Raw genomic sequence first — 16908 nt, 5'->3', positions numbered from 1 at the left:
CAGTGTGTGCCATCAGTTTAGTCAGAACATAGGGTGGCACTTCGGTGCAGAGAGCTGTAGAGCCTGAGATGGGCAGCCTCATGTCCTGGCAGTCGGACTGCAAAAGGCACAGGCATTTCCTGGTGTCATAAATTTCTGAACATTACAGGATTAGGGAAAGGACTGGAAAAGAGTCACAGGTTTCTTGGCAGGATCAAGGCATTTTATAACTATGCTACCAAAAGATAAAAACCCTTTACACCTTTTCCAGGCCATGGTTCCTGCTCTTGGTGGTCGCAGGTGGGACTCAGAGAGGGACTTCCCTCAGGCAGCAGTACTGTCTTCTGCAGCTTAAACCTCCATGGGCAGGGCATTCACACCCCAGTGTTCACAGAGATCCAACTGCTGCAGCACTGTTTACATCTGTGACTCCTAATAATTTCAGTTGATCTTAGACAACAGTTAGTCAGCTACCCCTGGACCTCGGGCCCAAGGCTCAGGTTGCTTTGGGTGTAATGAGCTGTGAAAATGTGAGCCCAGGGCCATGGATCCTAATGCCTACAGACACCCACCTAATCCAAAGTGCAGCTGAGGAGTATAACCCAAACCTGCCTACAATGGATGCCATTTAAACAGCACAGGTCTGGATGGCAAACCACATGTGGAATACACATGGTGACCTGCTCTGCCTTCTAGTAGATGGCCCACCCCAGCTCCCACAAATCCAATGGAAATTTTTCCATTACTGCAGTCAGTGCCAGTTCAAGACATTTGGCCTTAGTGATAGGTTTCTTGCAAATGAAAATTCATCTGCTTTGTCTTGTTTTTTGTGTTCAGAGATTGTGCTGCAAATGATAAGGTATGAAACCAGCAACAATTTAGCAAAGCTATAAATAATGCCTCCCAGTAAAAGATTTTGTTCTTTCTTTTATGCATTTTTCTACTGAAAATCAGTGGTTTGTAGTCAAAAGTTAATAAATGTACCAGCTTTAAGCATCTGGAGAAATCATAGTCCAAAATAAATTGTATGCTTTATGTATTGTTTAGCTCTGGTGTGGTCACTTGATTCCTGAGGAATGAACACATTCTGTGTGTGTAGGACAAACTCTTCACCCTAAGAATGCAATCTAGCAAACACCAGCTGTCTAGGGTTTTAGCCAACAGAACAGGAGAAAAAAAAACAAACTGGAAAGCTGTATTTACAGCTGCATTAGCACTTAATAACATGAATTTCTTTCAGACTCAAGAACAAAACTGACCTTTAAGAGTAGCAAACTTGGAATATAAATGCAAAACACAGCCTGATTCTGAAAGCTCTGATAGAAAGCAGGTTTTATTCTTATAGTGCTTGTCAAACCTTGGACTTGGAACCACAAAGCTCTTTGCTTGCAGAGCTTTTCCAGGCAGACAAATCTGCCTGCTTTGTGCAGTTTGAAATGACAGCGCAGCTCGTGCAATTCTTTTAAGCAGTGAAAATACACCCTAGACTGCAAGATTGTGTCACAGATAAAGGACGTCCCTCTTGCATTGTTTTTCTTTTTCACAAGGATGCTAAGGGTATTTAAATGCTCCAGGCTCATGCACATATGGTCACTTATTGATTGACTCTCTAGATCCAGTTACACCAAGTGACATTATATGCTCTCCTCCCTAATTACTAAATGAAATCCCCTTGGGCTGCAACAATTTCCATATCAAAGTGGGTGGTTCATGCATAAATATAATGACTGGAGCTGAAGCAATTCTTTGAAAAGCAGTGGCATAAGGCCAAAGGCCATTTCCTCCAATTAAATTAGGTAATTTAAAATCAACTTTGATCAGGGGCTGTGGTCATAGAGGTGTGCCAGGTAGTCTGAGTTACTTGTCAGAAAGAACGTTGTTTGTGTATCTCCTCTGTTGCAGTCGTCTGGAAGCCAGAAAAGGTGGAGAAAGCAGTTCCGTGGGAGCAGATCCCCAGGAACATAACAAGGTCAATGATCATTCAGGTGTATCTGCCAGAGTCAAGCAACTTCATTATCACTGCAGCCTTTCATCTGTCCTGCTCTGTCCTTTCATTTGCCTCTTCCCTGCCTTGCTGACCTAGAAGGAGGCCATCATTTGTATATCTGACCAGGGCCAAGAGCAGAGGACTGGCCTGGGACCTCTAAGTGCTGTCACAGTGCAGTATGAGAAGCAGCTCCACTCACAATACTTGCTGTGTTTAGGGCTACCCAGCACTAGAGAGAGAGTTTTGGGTTTTATCTTGGAATTAATCTTTCATGTTGCTATGTGTATCATGGGATCTACCTTCAGGAGAACTGTCTCTTCAATATGTTGCATTTCCCTCTGGATGCCTAAATCAAAACTCCCACTTGACCTACTTCCTGGCCACAATCAGCTAAGTGTCATCTGCCCACAGGTGAGCATAGCAGTCACCTAAGGTCTTAGGAGTTTTGAGGATTTCCACAGCAGGTATTATTTTGATTAAAAAAGTATGAATATGTAGTTGTTCTCAGATTATGTACAAGCCCAGTTAAACACATCCAGAGGAAGAATCCTCTCTTCCTCCCTTTTCAGTCACAGGTCATGGCCTGACTCAAATGCCAATTGCTCCCCAACCGGAAGAGATTTTATTGGCTCCTTTCAACCAGATTGAGATTAGCTCTCTTGTTGCATCTTGAGCAGGGGTATCTAAATACCTCGTGCTGATGTTTTTTTGGCTTTGCATGGGAAAAAAAAGAAAGGAAAAAAGAAAGGAAAAAAGAAACCTCAAAAGACTCAGTTGCACAGTGTTCAGGATTGTCACCTGACAGACAAACCAACTCTCTTTGAACATTTAAACCTCCCTCTTGTACTGATTGCACTGAAAATCCAGCCCAGAGCTTCCTTCTAGTTCATACTACACAGAGCAGACCAGTGTTGTGGCCTGAGACACGCTGTTGTTGCTCAACACCTCTTGCTCAAGAGGGAGGATTGATAGCACCAAATCCTGAATGAATGAAGCAATGAGATCTGCATTAATGTGACACCTCCTTCTGCAATAATTTGAAACTTACTCCTGCAGAAAGTGTGTTAATGTTTATTTGAAAGCCCTTTGACCTCACTGAGGTATTATGTTCCTCAGTGTGTTGGGCAATAAACACCTGTATCAATATTACCTTAACAGAGAAGTGTTTTCTCTGTATCAGTTCTCTTATTTTTTTTTCTGTGTTTTTTTCCAACACATGGGCTGCAAAAAAAAATCTGTTTGTACATTCAGATTTAAAACTGGAGGCAAAAGGGAACCTGCTGCTATTTTACAAACATGCAGCTACATCCATGGCTATGGCTGAACTGTGGTCAGCTTGCTCATCTCACCGGAAATCACCGTGCAGTGGTAGGATGCACCTGCAGGCTTTACAGCAGTCAGCTAGCACACAACAGCAAAGTCCAAATCATCTTCCCAAGCCTAGTTATAAACTATTGTTTGTTTAAAAGCAGAATATGAGGACTGTATAGATATACGTTGTGTTTATTTGCTATAACTCATTTTTCAGCAGCTTGAACCCTTTTTTTATCTTTGTGGGAAGGCCAGTATGAAATGTGGGGTCAGTGGTGATAAGAGAAGCTGAGCATATTTGAGGTTAAATGTCCTTTGAGACTTGCATTTTCATTTCAGCTGTTGCTATGCATGTGTAGCTGTCCACAGACCAGAGTGTGAGATCTGGAATGACATACTCATTTTGAATTGCAACCAATTTTCTGACCAGCCAAATGAAAATATAAATTCAGGCTGTGCTCAACTATGTCTGCAGCTCTGCCATGTTAATTAAATTACATGTTTCTTTAGTCAGTGGACCCAAGTGAGTTACAGACAAACAAGCAAAGAAAAACACAGAACCACCCTGCAAAGACAGTTAGAGAGATCCAGGGTCAAGATTTGTGGCAGCAAGAAAAATTAAACTGCACAACTAGTAGAAATTCCTTTATTAAGGAAGAAAAAATAACCTTCAGAGGTACAAAGCCCTAGTACATGTCAAGTAGCTGTAACCTATGGCAATGGAAGGGATTTTTAAAATTTACATTAAAAAAAAATATCCTTGAAATAACTCACTATTTAGTTAGCAGTGCACTGTTAATAGTTTCTAGTTCAGGACTGAACTGTAGAACTATCTCATTTTACAATTTTTAAGTGTGGAGGCACACTGTAAACCCAAATTTTAAGTAGTCTCTGATCAACAGTAAGAAGAATGTGAGCCATATGCTCGTTAATGTAATGCTGCATGTTCTAGCACCATCTAGCTGACTTTAAAGGCAACTTCAGGACAGCAAACAGGTCCCAACTGCTGCAATTCATCAGAGGGGCAATAATGGTGTTGCTGTAGCTGATGGACTAAACAACATGGTCACAGTACAGCCAGGGTTACGAATTCATCCATGTCTCCTCGTTTCGTTTAGGACTGCACCCATTCCTGAAAAAAATGTGGTTCTTCCTACAAGGGGGAACATCTAGTGAAGAAACTGTTTAGCAACCTTACTAATCACCCAGAGTAGAGGAAATAATCCAGGGCTCTGGGGTATGGAGATGATGGAGAGGAATAAAGTCATCACAGTTATGATGGAGATTTATCAAATAAAATCAACGTCCGAGTGCATTTTAATTTCTGCATAATGTCAGAATGTGTAGGAGATAATTGAATTCTAATTTTGGGTTTTGATTTTTTCTTAATATTACTGAGACCATTTTTCTCCTTTTTTTTTTTAATATATATTCTGAATATTTTCTCATTGCTATGTGTTTGTAATAATCTAAGTTTGTATATGGCAACTATGGCCATAGTAACCTAAAATAAATAACACAGAAAATAAATTTTCTTCTCAGTGATTTGGAATGAGTTTATGAAGAGAGTTTATAGGTCTCCCTTGATCAGGTGGTGAGAAAGATTTCCAATTCAGAACACCCTGGACACAGGAAAAGGAGACTGAGCATGATTCTCAGAAAGCTAAATCCCACAGGTCCTATTCAGCCCTCACTCATCCAAGCTGAGCAACGTCAGTAGGAGTTTTCACTAGGAATCTGGCTTAAGGAACTGAGAAAGGGACTACACTGGACTGGGCTGCAATTTAATAAAGTTTTCAAGGAAATGCTTTTTAGACCTTTCCTAGGATGTGTGGATAGGAATTGCTAGATTATGAGTGCATTAGCTAAGGAGTTTATGACATTGCATGAAACTCAGGGTATTTTGGCATAAACTGCCTTGACTTTGATTCTGGTTCTTTCATGAATTATTTATTTTCTGCTTTTTTCCAGTATCTAAATTTCAAGTTGAAAGTATATTACACCTTGTTTAGTGAAATAAAGGTGTGCAGCATGCTGTAAACATTCAAGAAACTATTCTCCCATTTTAGAGCTGAAAATGAGCACTGCCAAGCATTATTTGCAAATCAGAGCTCCTGGTTGATGCATCAACCTTCCAAGTGCTGTGCCCTTCTTCAGGATGCTGGTATGACCCAACTCTGTGCAACTTAGTGCTCTGTCCTCATAGAGGGACTTGAAATAATGGCCTAGACCCAATAATTGCTTTGCAAAATTCTGGTGATGAAAAGCAGCTGTGAATTGACTTAATCAACCGGTTAAATGGTGTTTATGACAGTCTCAGCTTTCTGGGACAGCACAGAGTAGTCTGAGTAAACCAAAGGAGGCCCAGAGTTGCCAGTCTGAGGCAGAGGAATGGGGACTGCACCGTTTCCTTCTCTTCCCACACTGACAGGGCAAAATCTGATGTAAACAGGGCCGGGGCGATGCAGCATCTGGCATGGCACGACACTGTCTGCCACACTCAGCTCTGCCTTCACAGCCAGGAACAGCTCAGTCAACAGCAGTTACTTCAGAGGTTTCCCTCGGAGTGAGATTTATTCTTGGCACCCCAACCTGAGTGCTCTCAATGCAGGAAGGCTTGTACCATTTCCAAGATTTCTGCTGGCTGAATTTACAGTTGGCTGGAGGATACAGGGGAAGTTTCTGTTCAGCTTATATGGTTTTCGCCATCGTGTCATTAGCTCCTTTCAAAATAACAGCTTGCCTTCTTGACAGGAACGAATAAACTGGCAAGGCAATTCTTTCTTTGTTAATCTCTAGCTGGTCTCCAGCAACACTGGAAAATGAACCGTCTCTAAGTCCATTTAGGGCTCCTTGGCCAGTGTGTGCTGCTCTACAAAAGCCCCTCTGCAGGGAGATGACTAGCATTCTCCAGAGGGTCAGGTGGTTACCAAATGACACCAAACATCATTCCTTACTTCTGGAGCCTTGGATAGCTCACCAGGCATGGTATTCTCTGCTTTAACCATTTCCTGTTAGCTCAGACATCGCTAGGTGGAAGGCACAGCACAGGACAGATCCATGCATAGGAAAACCCATATATAGGTAAATATCACTAATCTTTCTAATCCTTAGAAAACTTGCAAAGGGAAAAAAGCTCCTTTTTGTCCCATATCTGTGAAGGAGACACCTAGATTTGTTGCTATAATAATAAAAGTCATCTTCCTCTTTTGTGGAAAAGGCTTTTAATCTTTCCCTCCAAAGAAAGCAGCCTTAGGAACAATTTTTGTTCTCACTGTTTTGGGTAGCATGGAATATTATTTTTATTATTGTAACTGAGTTACAAAATAATTTATCCTACAGGTAATTTAACTGAAGGTGTTTAAGACTGGCAATCTGAAAAATAGATCTGAATAACATAATCTATTGATATTTTTTATCTATGTCCTTTGCTTTATGTCAAGTTCTCCAAAACAAAGTCCTTTAGCTAGGGTACTGTTAGTGTCAGGTGTGGAATAAAGAACACTCTGCAACATGAATTTAGTGCTGAAAAAAACAGAACAAAATATTATTTTAATGTTTCTTCAGTGTGAACATATACATGTAGCTAGTAGTCTAGTTACAGGCCTAGTTCTTAAGCTTAAAAGCTACAAACACCTTGGAGGTGTTTTATACTTCTTGTATTTTGTTTCCTAACTGACACTACAAGGCAAAGAAACTTGATGAAGCAAATAAAGTGCAGCATCTTTTGAAGATTATAATAGGCAATGTATTTCAGAGTATTGGTGTGAAAAGTGGTTGTAATGAAAACAGTTAAATTAAAGTGGGATTATTAGCGTGAATTCAGCTGAGGAAAGGAAAAGGAATAAAGAAGAGTCCATACAGAGGAGGAGGAGTAGAACCGTAGAAGAAGAAGAGCTTTTGGAGGCGGAAATGGCTTAATTTTTAACCAAAATAGAGGGGGGCTATTGAAAGGGCTCAACTGGAATCTCATTGTGAGCAGTGAAGGGATCTTAGGCTTGGTGAGCTTTGACCCATGGGAAAATTGGGCTTTCAAGGCTAATTTAAGAACAGTATTTTTCTATCATGTAACAACATGCAGTAGTGAGGAAATGTTCACAGTGTTCATGAAAGGACCATGGCATGTTCCATTGCTGTTTATTTCTGGGGTCTTGTTCTTCTCTCTCAGTCATTTTGAGCAAAGACTTACAGATATGACAAGTTTTTTTTCCAAATATTGAATCAGCTAATGAAATTTCTTGGGAAGATATCATAGGCAAAACTGTATGTAATACAGCTTTTACTGAGGTCTTATTATACAAAAAGCCTGAAAGCATGCCCTGGACATCATATCCTAAGTTGTCAGCTTGAAAAAATATAAACTGCTTTGCTCTTAGGGGCCTTTGAAATGCAGGCAGGGAGGACAGATACTGGAAAAAAGACTACTGCAAAGAGCCAAGGAACAGCAGCTATCCAAAGGGTTGTGAACTTAAGGTTAAGCAAATGTATTTTTTTTTATTCTTTCCCCATGCTGCATGTTGCTGTACAGGCTAGAAAACAATCTTTTTTATCAGCTCTCATTTACCACAGACAACAATAATGGCCATTTTTTAATTTGACTTTTTTTTCCCCTAAAATCCTTTGGAAAAAAATATATGTCTCTATAAAATGCTGGATATGTTGAAATCCGTTGGCCTAAACTGTCTTGAACGTGGAGCTCAGCAAACATTGAGGTTCATTTATAAGGCCAGCGCATGAGGCTGTTCGTTTATAAGGCATTCAAATCAGGAATAATGAAGCTGATAGAGTGCTAAGAATACACAAATGCTGTTTGCTTTGTAAAGCCGTATATGGAATCCAATAATGAGTCCTGGGATACAGGACAGTCTATCACTGTAGAGTAATTATTTGTTGACTGCTGAGCCAGCTGTGTTGAATTTGCTTCTTGGAGTGTTCAGAAAGCCAAAGCATCTTTAAATCTCAGTCTTTAGTTTAGATTAGACATGCTAAATGATGGCACATTTTTATTACTTACACTGTGCTAGTCCTCCTGATGCTAAAAGGAAATTCTTGTTGAGATAGTACAGAACAAGGTAAGTTAGAAAGGAGAGTGAATAGAAGAGCTTTTGTTTACTGATTATGTCTTTAAAATGCTCTTAGAGATGGTAACTGCAATACCTACAAGCTGTTGATGTCTTGGGACTGTGAGGACTGATTCTCCATGTGGAAAAAGAAAAGGACATACACTAATGTTAAAGAAAGGTAAGTACTGCATGGAAAGAAAAGCTCCTCTGTATGCAGGTAGCTGTATGTATGCACATATGTCTAGGACCTGCTGCTGAGTATCTGTGTGTAGTTTTACTTGGCCTCATAGCACACAAAATCACTTCTCCCCAGAGCACCTTGGGGTGCCATGAGAAGGGCTTAGCAAACCACTTGCAGTGCAAAGGGTAAAGAAGCTCTGGTCTCCTGAGACCCAGCCCATTGCTTTAGGCAAAAGTCACAATACCACAACCTGTTTTCTTACAGCCTGCACCACAGAATTACATCTGCTGACTTAATTCTGGAGGCAACAATTAATTCCAGAGCCAACAATTAATTCCAGAGGCAACAATAATCCGGTAGCATTGGGAGTCACACCAGTGTTGGCAGTCCCTCCCGTGCAGGCAACATTTTTCACTGGTTGCCCCTGCGCTTCTGTGGCTGCCTGGAGGAACCTGAGCTTCACACTGCTCAGTCCTGTGAAGAAGTGCCTGAGTTCTGCATCCTGCATTTACTCAAAGAGAAGCCTTAGAAATGTCTTGCCACCAGAAGGGAGACCTTAGAAAAAGCAGTAGCTCCCAATGGAGGAAAAAAGAAGTGATCTAACAGACATTTGAAAGACAAGGGAGAAGTGTCAGACCCTCAGAGTTCTCACATCTGATGTCCAGAGAAGTCCCATGTCTTTTGCCACTGCTCAGAGCCAAGGAATCAAAACCCTAAGTGCTGAACCCTGCAGGAGAGGGCAAAAAAAGTCAGGGAAGAAGATCAGCAACAGACAATTGAGCAGGATGGACAGAGGATCAGACATGGGAAAGCTTTCTCAGCGTATAAAACTCTGTAAATGTCCATCTGTTTTGGAACCTTATCCAAACATTTCCTACAGCATGTGGGAGTGCTTGAAAACTCAGCTTCTGACCCAGATTGGTCTGAGTGCTGAGCAGGTAACTATCCAACATCAGCACATCTAGGAACCAGCCAGCACGGAAATCCTGGAGTGAGGTCATTTTATCCACTCACACCTCATAAAGCCTTACAGCAACATATCTATCTGGGAAATCAAAATCCGTGTTTAACGATTCAGAACCTTGTTGTGAAGGTCAGTATTTGTGACATTTAATTTTCAATTATTATCCCAAAGAACCGAGGAGGACCTATGCTTTCTTGTTAAAACCCATCTGGAAAAAGAGCCAGTAAGAAGAGCAGCAGTAACACTGCTTGGATGATAGCTGCAGGAAAAAGGAGCATACTGTAGGTGTCAGGCAGGTTATTTCACTCCCAGCACAACCCAGGAAACTGGGAGAGATCTGTGACTCCCTGTGGTGCAGCCCCAGCAGCCTGTCCTCCCTGCAGAGATGTCTGAAGAAGGCCAGGAGTCTCAGCTGAGAGAATCAGGATTTCACAGAATGTGCTTTTGTCTTTTCTTTTTGGTGTTTTTTTTTCTTTGTTTTGGTTTTTTTTTGGCCTCAGTGTAATAAAAGCAAAAAGCATTTACGCTTCATTCCCCTTTTTTAGTCAGACATTTCTGATTTACTTTATGCTCCTAGGAGAAAACAAATTTTTTTCTTCTCCTTTTTTATGATGAATAAAAGTTAACCTGCTTTTTCACAAGATGCTTACATGGGATGATTTCTGAAAGAATTAATCTCTGACTCCTCATGAGTTCCTTGATATCTCTGTGACTGGGGGTTCAGTCCAGAGCAGGGCTTGGAACTGACCAGCTACAATAGCTGATGCTCCAAATATTTTCTTGAACTTATTTAGAAAATCTATAGAACTGCTTTCCAGGTTCTTTTTAAAAATAAACAAACAAAAAAAGATCCTTTTTTTTATGCACATCCATAAGGGGGAAACCAACAAATTTTTAAGATGTTGCAACACACTTTATTTTGTCGGGCATTTTAGATATTCAATTAAATAGCACTATATTAAACTACATTTTGTTCTTTCTTACACACTATATGATGCATATTCACTGTCATGACAGTTTCATCATGCTAGGAACTTATACACATACCTACACTTTTAAAACCAAGATTTTCTTAATGAAACACGCATATCTACAGTAATAACAATTGCAAAGAACACAATGTTAGGTCAAGATTTCAGCAAACTTTACAAACTACACAAAATAAAAAGCAAAAATAAAAATAGCAGTACACAGTGAAGTTCTTGGCAGAGAACATATCTTTACATTTGGTGAAATTATGCCTAGAAATCATTTTACTTTTGCATTATTTTAAGGAATAAAATTATATACATTATTTAGTAATCCTCAAAATAGGAAGTATTAAATAGCACAAATAATATTACAGTCTTAAGTTTTGGTGTTACCTACAGTAGAGGAGCTACTTTAAACAAAAATTGCAGTTTGTCTATTCTGTACATTTAAGGCCAAACACTCAGCTGGTATCAACCCCAGTAGCTACATGGACAGCAAGGAAGTTACATTAGTTTATACCAGCTGAGCATCTGGCTCCTGACTTCTCTATACATGCGGGAAGGCTCCTAAAGCATGGAAGCTTGGACCGGTTACACACTGACAGAAGCTTATTATATTTATATACTGGAGTTCTCATGCAGCAGGAAAAATGTTAGTTTAAGTATAATCCCTTAAACAGTCATACCATAATAATGGTATATGAAGCAGCTTTAAAAATATTATTTTATAATCATATGAAACTCTGAGCTATGCAGATTTTTTTAATGGAATCCCTTATTGCCAATATTCTATTAGAAAACAGTGTAACTGTAATTTCTGAGGCCTAATGGGGCCCTATTAAAATATCACTGTACCTAACCACTTAAAGGGCAAATTGTACCCTGAAATACCCATTAATCGCTGTATTCCATCTGGAAGCAATTATGATCCTCACAATAGACGTTAGTATCACACTAACTGCAGTGAATCTGCTGGGGAGATAGGAAGAGCATGGCAGCATACAGAGAATATCCACTAGTGTCATTCCAGGAGGTAGTTCTATTTCATGGCACCCAATTTTTGGTTTGTCACTTACACACTTCAGAAGTCAGTCATACTCAGGGAGAAAAAAAAAAAAAAAAAAAAAAAAAAAAAAAGAAAAAAAAAAGAAAAAAAAAAGAAAAAAAGCAGCCAGATTCCTCCAGAATTTGCTTTGCTAACGCTTGGGGCCAAATTCAATCTCATGGAAGTCAGAGAAAGTTTCCTGATGGTTTCCATAAGAAGGACCTTAGTTATCAACAGCTAACTATTGCAGAAATATGCATTTAGGCCTTGAGTAAGGAGAACACTTAACTAGATGGCAATATATGAGCAGGCTGGCCCTGCCATGCAAGCAGTAAACACACAAATTAAATTCAAAGAGCTCCCACCAGCATCAAAGGGATTTAGAAACTGCTTAAATGGTGTGATCAGGGCTCATTTCCCAGCTATCCTTCATGAGGTGGTGATAAAGTGACAATCCAACTAATGGCAGGTAAATATCATCGTTACCTCCACTGCACTAGATTGAATTCACTTACGTCCATTGCTCTAGATTTAATTCACACAGGCACAAACCCAGAAGTGTTCCCCCATGCCCTGTAGAGTTACTCCCAGAGTATTCTAATAGAAGCTGAATTTTAACTTAACATAGCTTTTTTTGAGCTGAACATCAGTTTATATTTTTGATTAATGTCATAAATAATTGTGATTTTTCTAAGGTGCTCATAAGTTTTTAATCCCTGTTACTGTTTTGAACAGACTCATTGGCTTCCAGAACACTCTTAAACAGTAAAAGGATTGATGATCTGTCCCTCTTTTTGGCATTAGTGCTGCTCAAAAAAAAAAAAAGTGATTGCTTTTCAGAGGATGGCTTGGTGCATACTCCCCCAATTTTCAGCAAAACTTGCTTCATTAGACCTGACAGCTGCTTCTTAAACAAAAGATTTCTGTTTGAACATGCCTCTCAAGTGATACTTTTTGGTTTTTGACCCAAACCCATTTTTCAGTTTTATTTTTCCCTCATTCTTTTTTTTTTTTCTTTTCTTTTCCTGATCTGCTTCTCAGCAGAGAACTGAAAATTGGAGCAAATTGGGAAAATAACATCGAAAAGAAAAAGGGTAGAAAGACTGGAAAATGGGAATGGTTTTATTAGAAAATTCTAGTTAAAATACCTGCAACTTTGAGAAAACAGTTGAAAAAATAATGTTTTAAAATTTTCAATGACACTTATGACTTGTTTCCACATTATAGACCAGCTCCAATTTAATCATGGAACAGAATAAAGATAATCTATATTTTTTATTTCTGAATAAGTATTATACAGTGTATCTACATTCTGTCCTTTGAAAAGAAATTGGAGTGCAATCCTTTGAAAAGTAGCTAAAATACCTAAGTCACTTAGGTGTTTTTCAAAATTGTATGTATAATGAACATTCTCATGTTACCTTTGTGCCGCTTATAAAGCTATGTAGTGTTATAGGACACTCTATTTTAATAAAAATCAGTATGAGAAGAGACATTTTAAGTTACATTCCAAAACTCATTAATTTATTACAACTCATACTATGCACAATAATCAGTGCTTACTCTGATAAATTCTTTGTTTTTCTTCTGTTTGTTCCTTCATTTGACCTCTGAGAATGAACCATTTCTACTACACTTTACTTGCTTCCTATCTGCATGCATTCACATGATTTGATCGATGAGTGAAAGCTGTAAACCCAATATTGAGCAGTAAACAAGAAGAAACTCATGTTCTTAAATGCAGTGCAAGGAAATCTTAGTACCATCCTACTTTGAGCATGCATCTTAACCCGGATTCTTTCACTACCAGTCTAGTTGGTACAGTTCCAGAGTTGCAAGGCAATGCACTGATTTTGTAAAAATGTCTATTCATCTGGAATTAAATACTGAGGTGTTAAATGTGAATCTGGTTTAAGATGAATAACCAGCGCTGCTTCTAGGACAGAGCCCAGCCTAGAGTCATTAAGCATCTAGTAAAGAAAATGCTCTGAGTTATTTTCTTTAGTTAGGTTACACTGCATTTAATTGGGAAACAGACCTTTTATGAGGCTTTCTGGATTTTCATTTAATTTTTTATCAGATTTGCACAAATTTGTTCTCAATAGACAAATATAAGCCCCCTACACTGAGGACAAAAATATTTATTACTATAAAATAAGATTAAGATCCAGGTAATTGATTCCTTCTATTTCTGCTTTTTCTGCTATTGATAAGGGCCTTTAGTTTGCTGTAGTCCCCTCTCATCTTCTGGGATTCTTCCCTCTGGTGACCTGCCTGCCTGCTGTCTTTGCAGTACTGGTTAATCATCTGCATTTCGGAGTGGCTGAAAGCCCCCACAAAGTCCTTGGGGTGGAACTGCAGCGCTCGTACCGAGCTGGCCCAGGTCCAAGGGGACCACTTATCAGTCATGACAGCCACCATCTCTGAATCCAGCACTTTGAAATTGATCTTTGCCAGGGTCTGCTTGAAGCTGTTCTCTGTTGCGATGCAGTGGTAAAGTCCCCGGTCGCTGTCCTGCACAGAGCGGATGAGGAGCCCATGTGCAGTTGCTATGATCCTCTCGTTCAGCTTGACCTAGAGACCAAAAAGGCAGGGGAACTTTTTAGGGAGGGCTATGGAACAAGAGAGTATTGGACCTTTTGCTAAGTCTCACTTCAAACATGACTTTCTTAAAGTTATTATATTTTTATATATTTATCTTCAAGAGACCACCAATATTGCTACTGTTAGGAGAGAGCTTACCTCAAGGAAGGCAAATGTTGCTAAAGAAAATGACTTAACTATTTTTATTTCTTATGTTAGAATAAATTTGATAAGGATGAAGACAAAGATGAAAATCTGGAAACCACATGAAATAAGAGGTTTTGTAATGTTCAAATAATAGAGTTGAAGAAAAGAACTTTTATTTGCCCTGTTGCATGCCTGAGAATATCTCTCTTAGCATCAGAAATTGCTGCTGAGACTCAGTGGGGGAAAGGTGCAAGACCAGGGAGGCTAATTTGGCATTGGACTCAAGGTGGCTTCTGGTTAAATATTTTGACTTTGAGCAGGTTCCTGCTGAAGAACTCTATCTGCTCTGCAGAGTCTATAGCCTTGTATAAATATTATCATCACAGTGGTCTCAAGTGGGACTTGGCTTTCTGTTAACCAGGAGCACCGGTATTCTCCTATTTCCTTTCTGGCTTTGGACTCTGTACTATCCCAGGAGATGACCACATCATCTGAAGGAAGCAAGTTACCACAGCTTGTTATCATCCAATTATAAATGAATGTGCAGATGTCCCTTTGCCTATCAGTGTGAATTAAAAATTGCTAGTTCAATCCATCCTGAAACGAAACCACTGCTGGTATTTTTCTGAATGGTTTTTCTATTTTGCTACTGGACTTTGCATTATACTTGGTTCTCTTGGGCACTAATTTACTTATTACAGTATTCTGCTATTGTAAACTTTTGTAGAAATTGTGGAAGATTTCCAGAAATCTGAGAGCTTGAAAACTAATTAACGCTTTGATTGCTTTAGTCTGCCCATTGTACTTTGAAACTGCATTGATTCTAATACAGATACTGAACATAAGAACAAAAAAGGGAGATGTTCTGCTGAAGCAATGGATTAAAGAACTGCACCTATTGCCAAGACATGGCTTGAGTCTTTGAATAGTGAGAAAACTCAGTGAGACATTTGTGAGTCCCCTCTGTTTTTGGAAAATGGCCTGATAGGAGAATAATGCTTTTTCAGTATTTATAACCTATCAACAGACACCACATTACTTAAAAGTTCCTTTTGAAAGATGTTTCTTTTTATTCATATAGTAAGTGCCTTGGATTTGAAATGGATTTTTTTACCCTTTTACATTACTTAAGGAAGGCACATTCCCCATAAACAATCATACTGTATGTTACAGTGCTGAAACTTGAGAGCCTTAGAGAGTGCAGTAATGGAAAATGTGATTGCACCATGGTGAGGAAATGCTTTTGTCAATACGTGTTAGCCTGGACTAGTTTTTTGCTAAAGAAACCTTTCACATTTCTCCCACTTTTGCCTTTATCCCTTCAATAGCACAGAGGATCTACTGCATGCTGACTTCTTCCTGAACTTTATACAAGTTATTGTATGTGTGCCTATTTCCTTTAGATCAATAAGAAGTTCTGAGTGCTGCAAACATTCAGTTTGCAATTAGCAAGGTGTGAAGCAAAGATTCTTTAATTTTCTGATAGCTGTTCTGGTCTGACAGAAATCACTGGGGCTGAGGGTGAAGTCCCGGCTGTACTGAAAGTCTGCACTTACTCATATGAGTAAATGCTGGTCACTGTCCTGCATCCACACAAATTCTCCAGCTTCACTGTAGGCAGACACCCTGATAAAAACACAAACTGTCCCTCGCCTCTGTGTGGGGAGGGAATGTGATTCTCCTGACTGAGAATCCTCCAGAGCTCCTGCTCACATGACTCACCTCTTTCCTCCTGTCATTGTCTTTCTGTAGCAGCCATTTAATAGAAGCCTGAGGAGATTTAGGTGTGCATTCCAGAAAGGTGGTGTTGTTTTTTACTCCATACTGAACTATTTCTGCAGCATTTCTGTATGCTAGAAAGAAAGAAAAAAAAACCGTTCAGGATATTTTGAATGGTGATTTGATTAAGAAAACACAAAACTGTTTGAAATATAGATTAAATGAAGTATGCCTGATTCTGATATTTGCCAAAAATAATTAATTTTTGGGAAAAAAATTCAAAGAAATTAAATAATATGTGAGGAAGTCCATTCAGTTTGAAATACCAATTTTCAGAGTGACATGGTCTGTTCTGAGAAATTAGGACACCTATAGGCTGGTAAACTTTGCTGATGGGGTAACTGAGCTCAGGGATATTTTTCTGTGAAATTGTCTCATTCTTTACTACTCCAAAAGAGAATGAAGGATTTAATATATTTCTTCACACTTCACCATTTATGAGTTGGAGCAACATGGTTGTATGACCAAAATAAAGCATCATTCCCTAAAGAGGGCTCCAGCTACTCCAGCTGCTTGCAGCATCCCAGGGAGGAGAGAGGGCAGGCTGGGCTCCTGCTCCTCTGCTTCTCTTCCAACACAAGGAAGGGACTTGGCTCTCAACCTGAAATGTGATGAATATGTAGACAGGCCAGCAACAGAGAGAAAGACAGATTTATAGCACTCCAGCAACACCTGGGCAAGTGCTAAGCATATGTCATCACTTAGACTTGTTGTGTCCCTTTATAGTCTCGACAGATGAATAATTGGCAGTCACCAGTAGGAACTTCTGGATGCTTATTGCTTGGCCCAAATCATAGTATTTGTTCTGAAAAAAAAGCGCCTCCAGATTTAAGAACTTGCCTCATATATGAAATATAATTTTTTTGGTTTTTTGAGAAAGGAATAATGGATACCAAAT

General features: G+C 39.4%; 1 protein-coding gene across 4 annotated transcripts in view; it reads right to left on the bottom strand.

Annotated features, from left to right (window-relative positions):
- Positions 1-12503: 12503 nt before the first annotated feature.
- SEMA3C (semaphorin 3C) overlaps positions 12504-16908 on the bottom strand; it is a 115919-nt gene continuing 111514 nt past the window's right edge. For all 4 annotated transcript variants that reach the window (XM_010395674.4, XM_010395676.4, XM_010395675.4 and 1 more), the window contains 2 exons: positions 15954-16084; positions 12504-14075 (listed from right to left, as the gene is read on the bottom strand). In XM_010395674.4, coding sequence (XP_010393976.1) covers positions 13662-14075; positions 15954-16084 — 545 coding nt within the window. In that variant the 3' untranslated portion in view covers positions 12504-13661. The remainder of the gene's footprint in view (positions 14076-15953; positions 16085-16908) is intronic.

Source organism: Corvus cornix, chromosome 1A, assembly GCF_000738735.6.
Source record: "Corvus cornix cornix isolate S_Up_H32 chromosome 1A, ASM73873v5, whole genome shotgun sequence".
Taxonomy (NCBI): Eukaryota; Metazoa; Chordata; class Aves; order Passeriformes; family Corvidae; genus Corvus; species Corvus cornix.
This window is presented reverse-complemented; position numbering and strand designations above follow the sequence as displayed.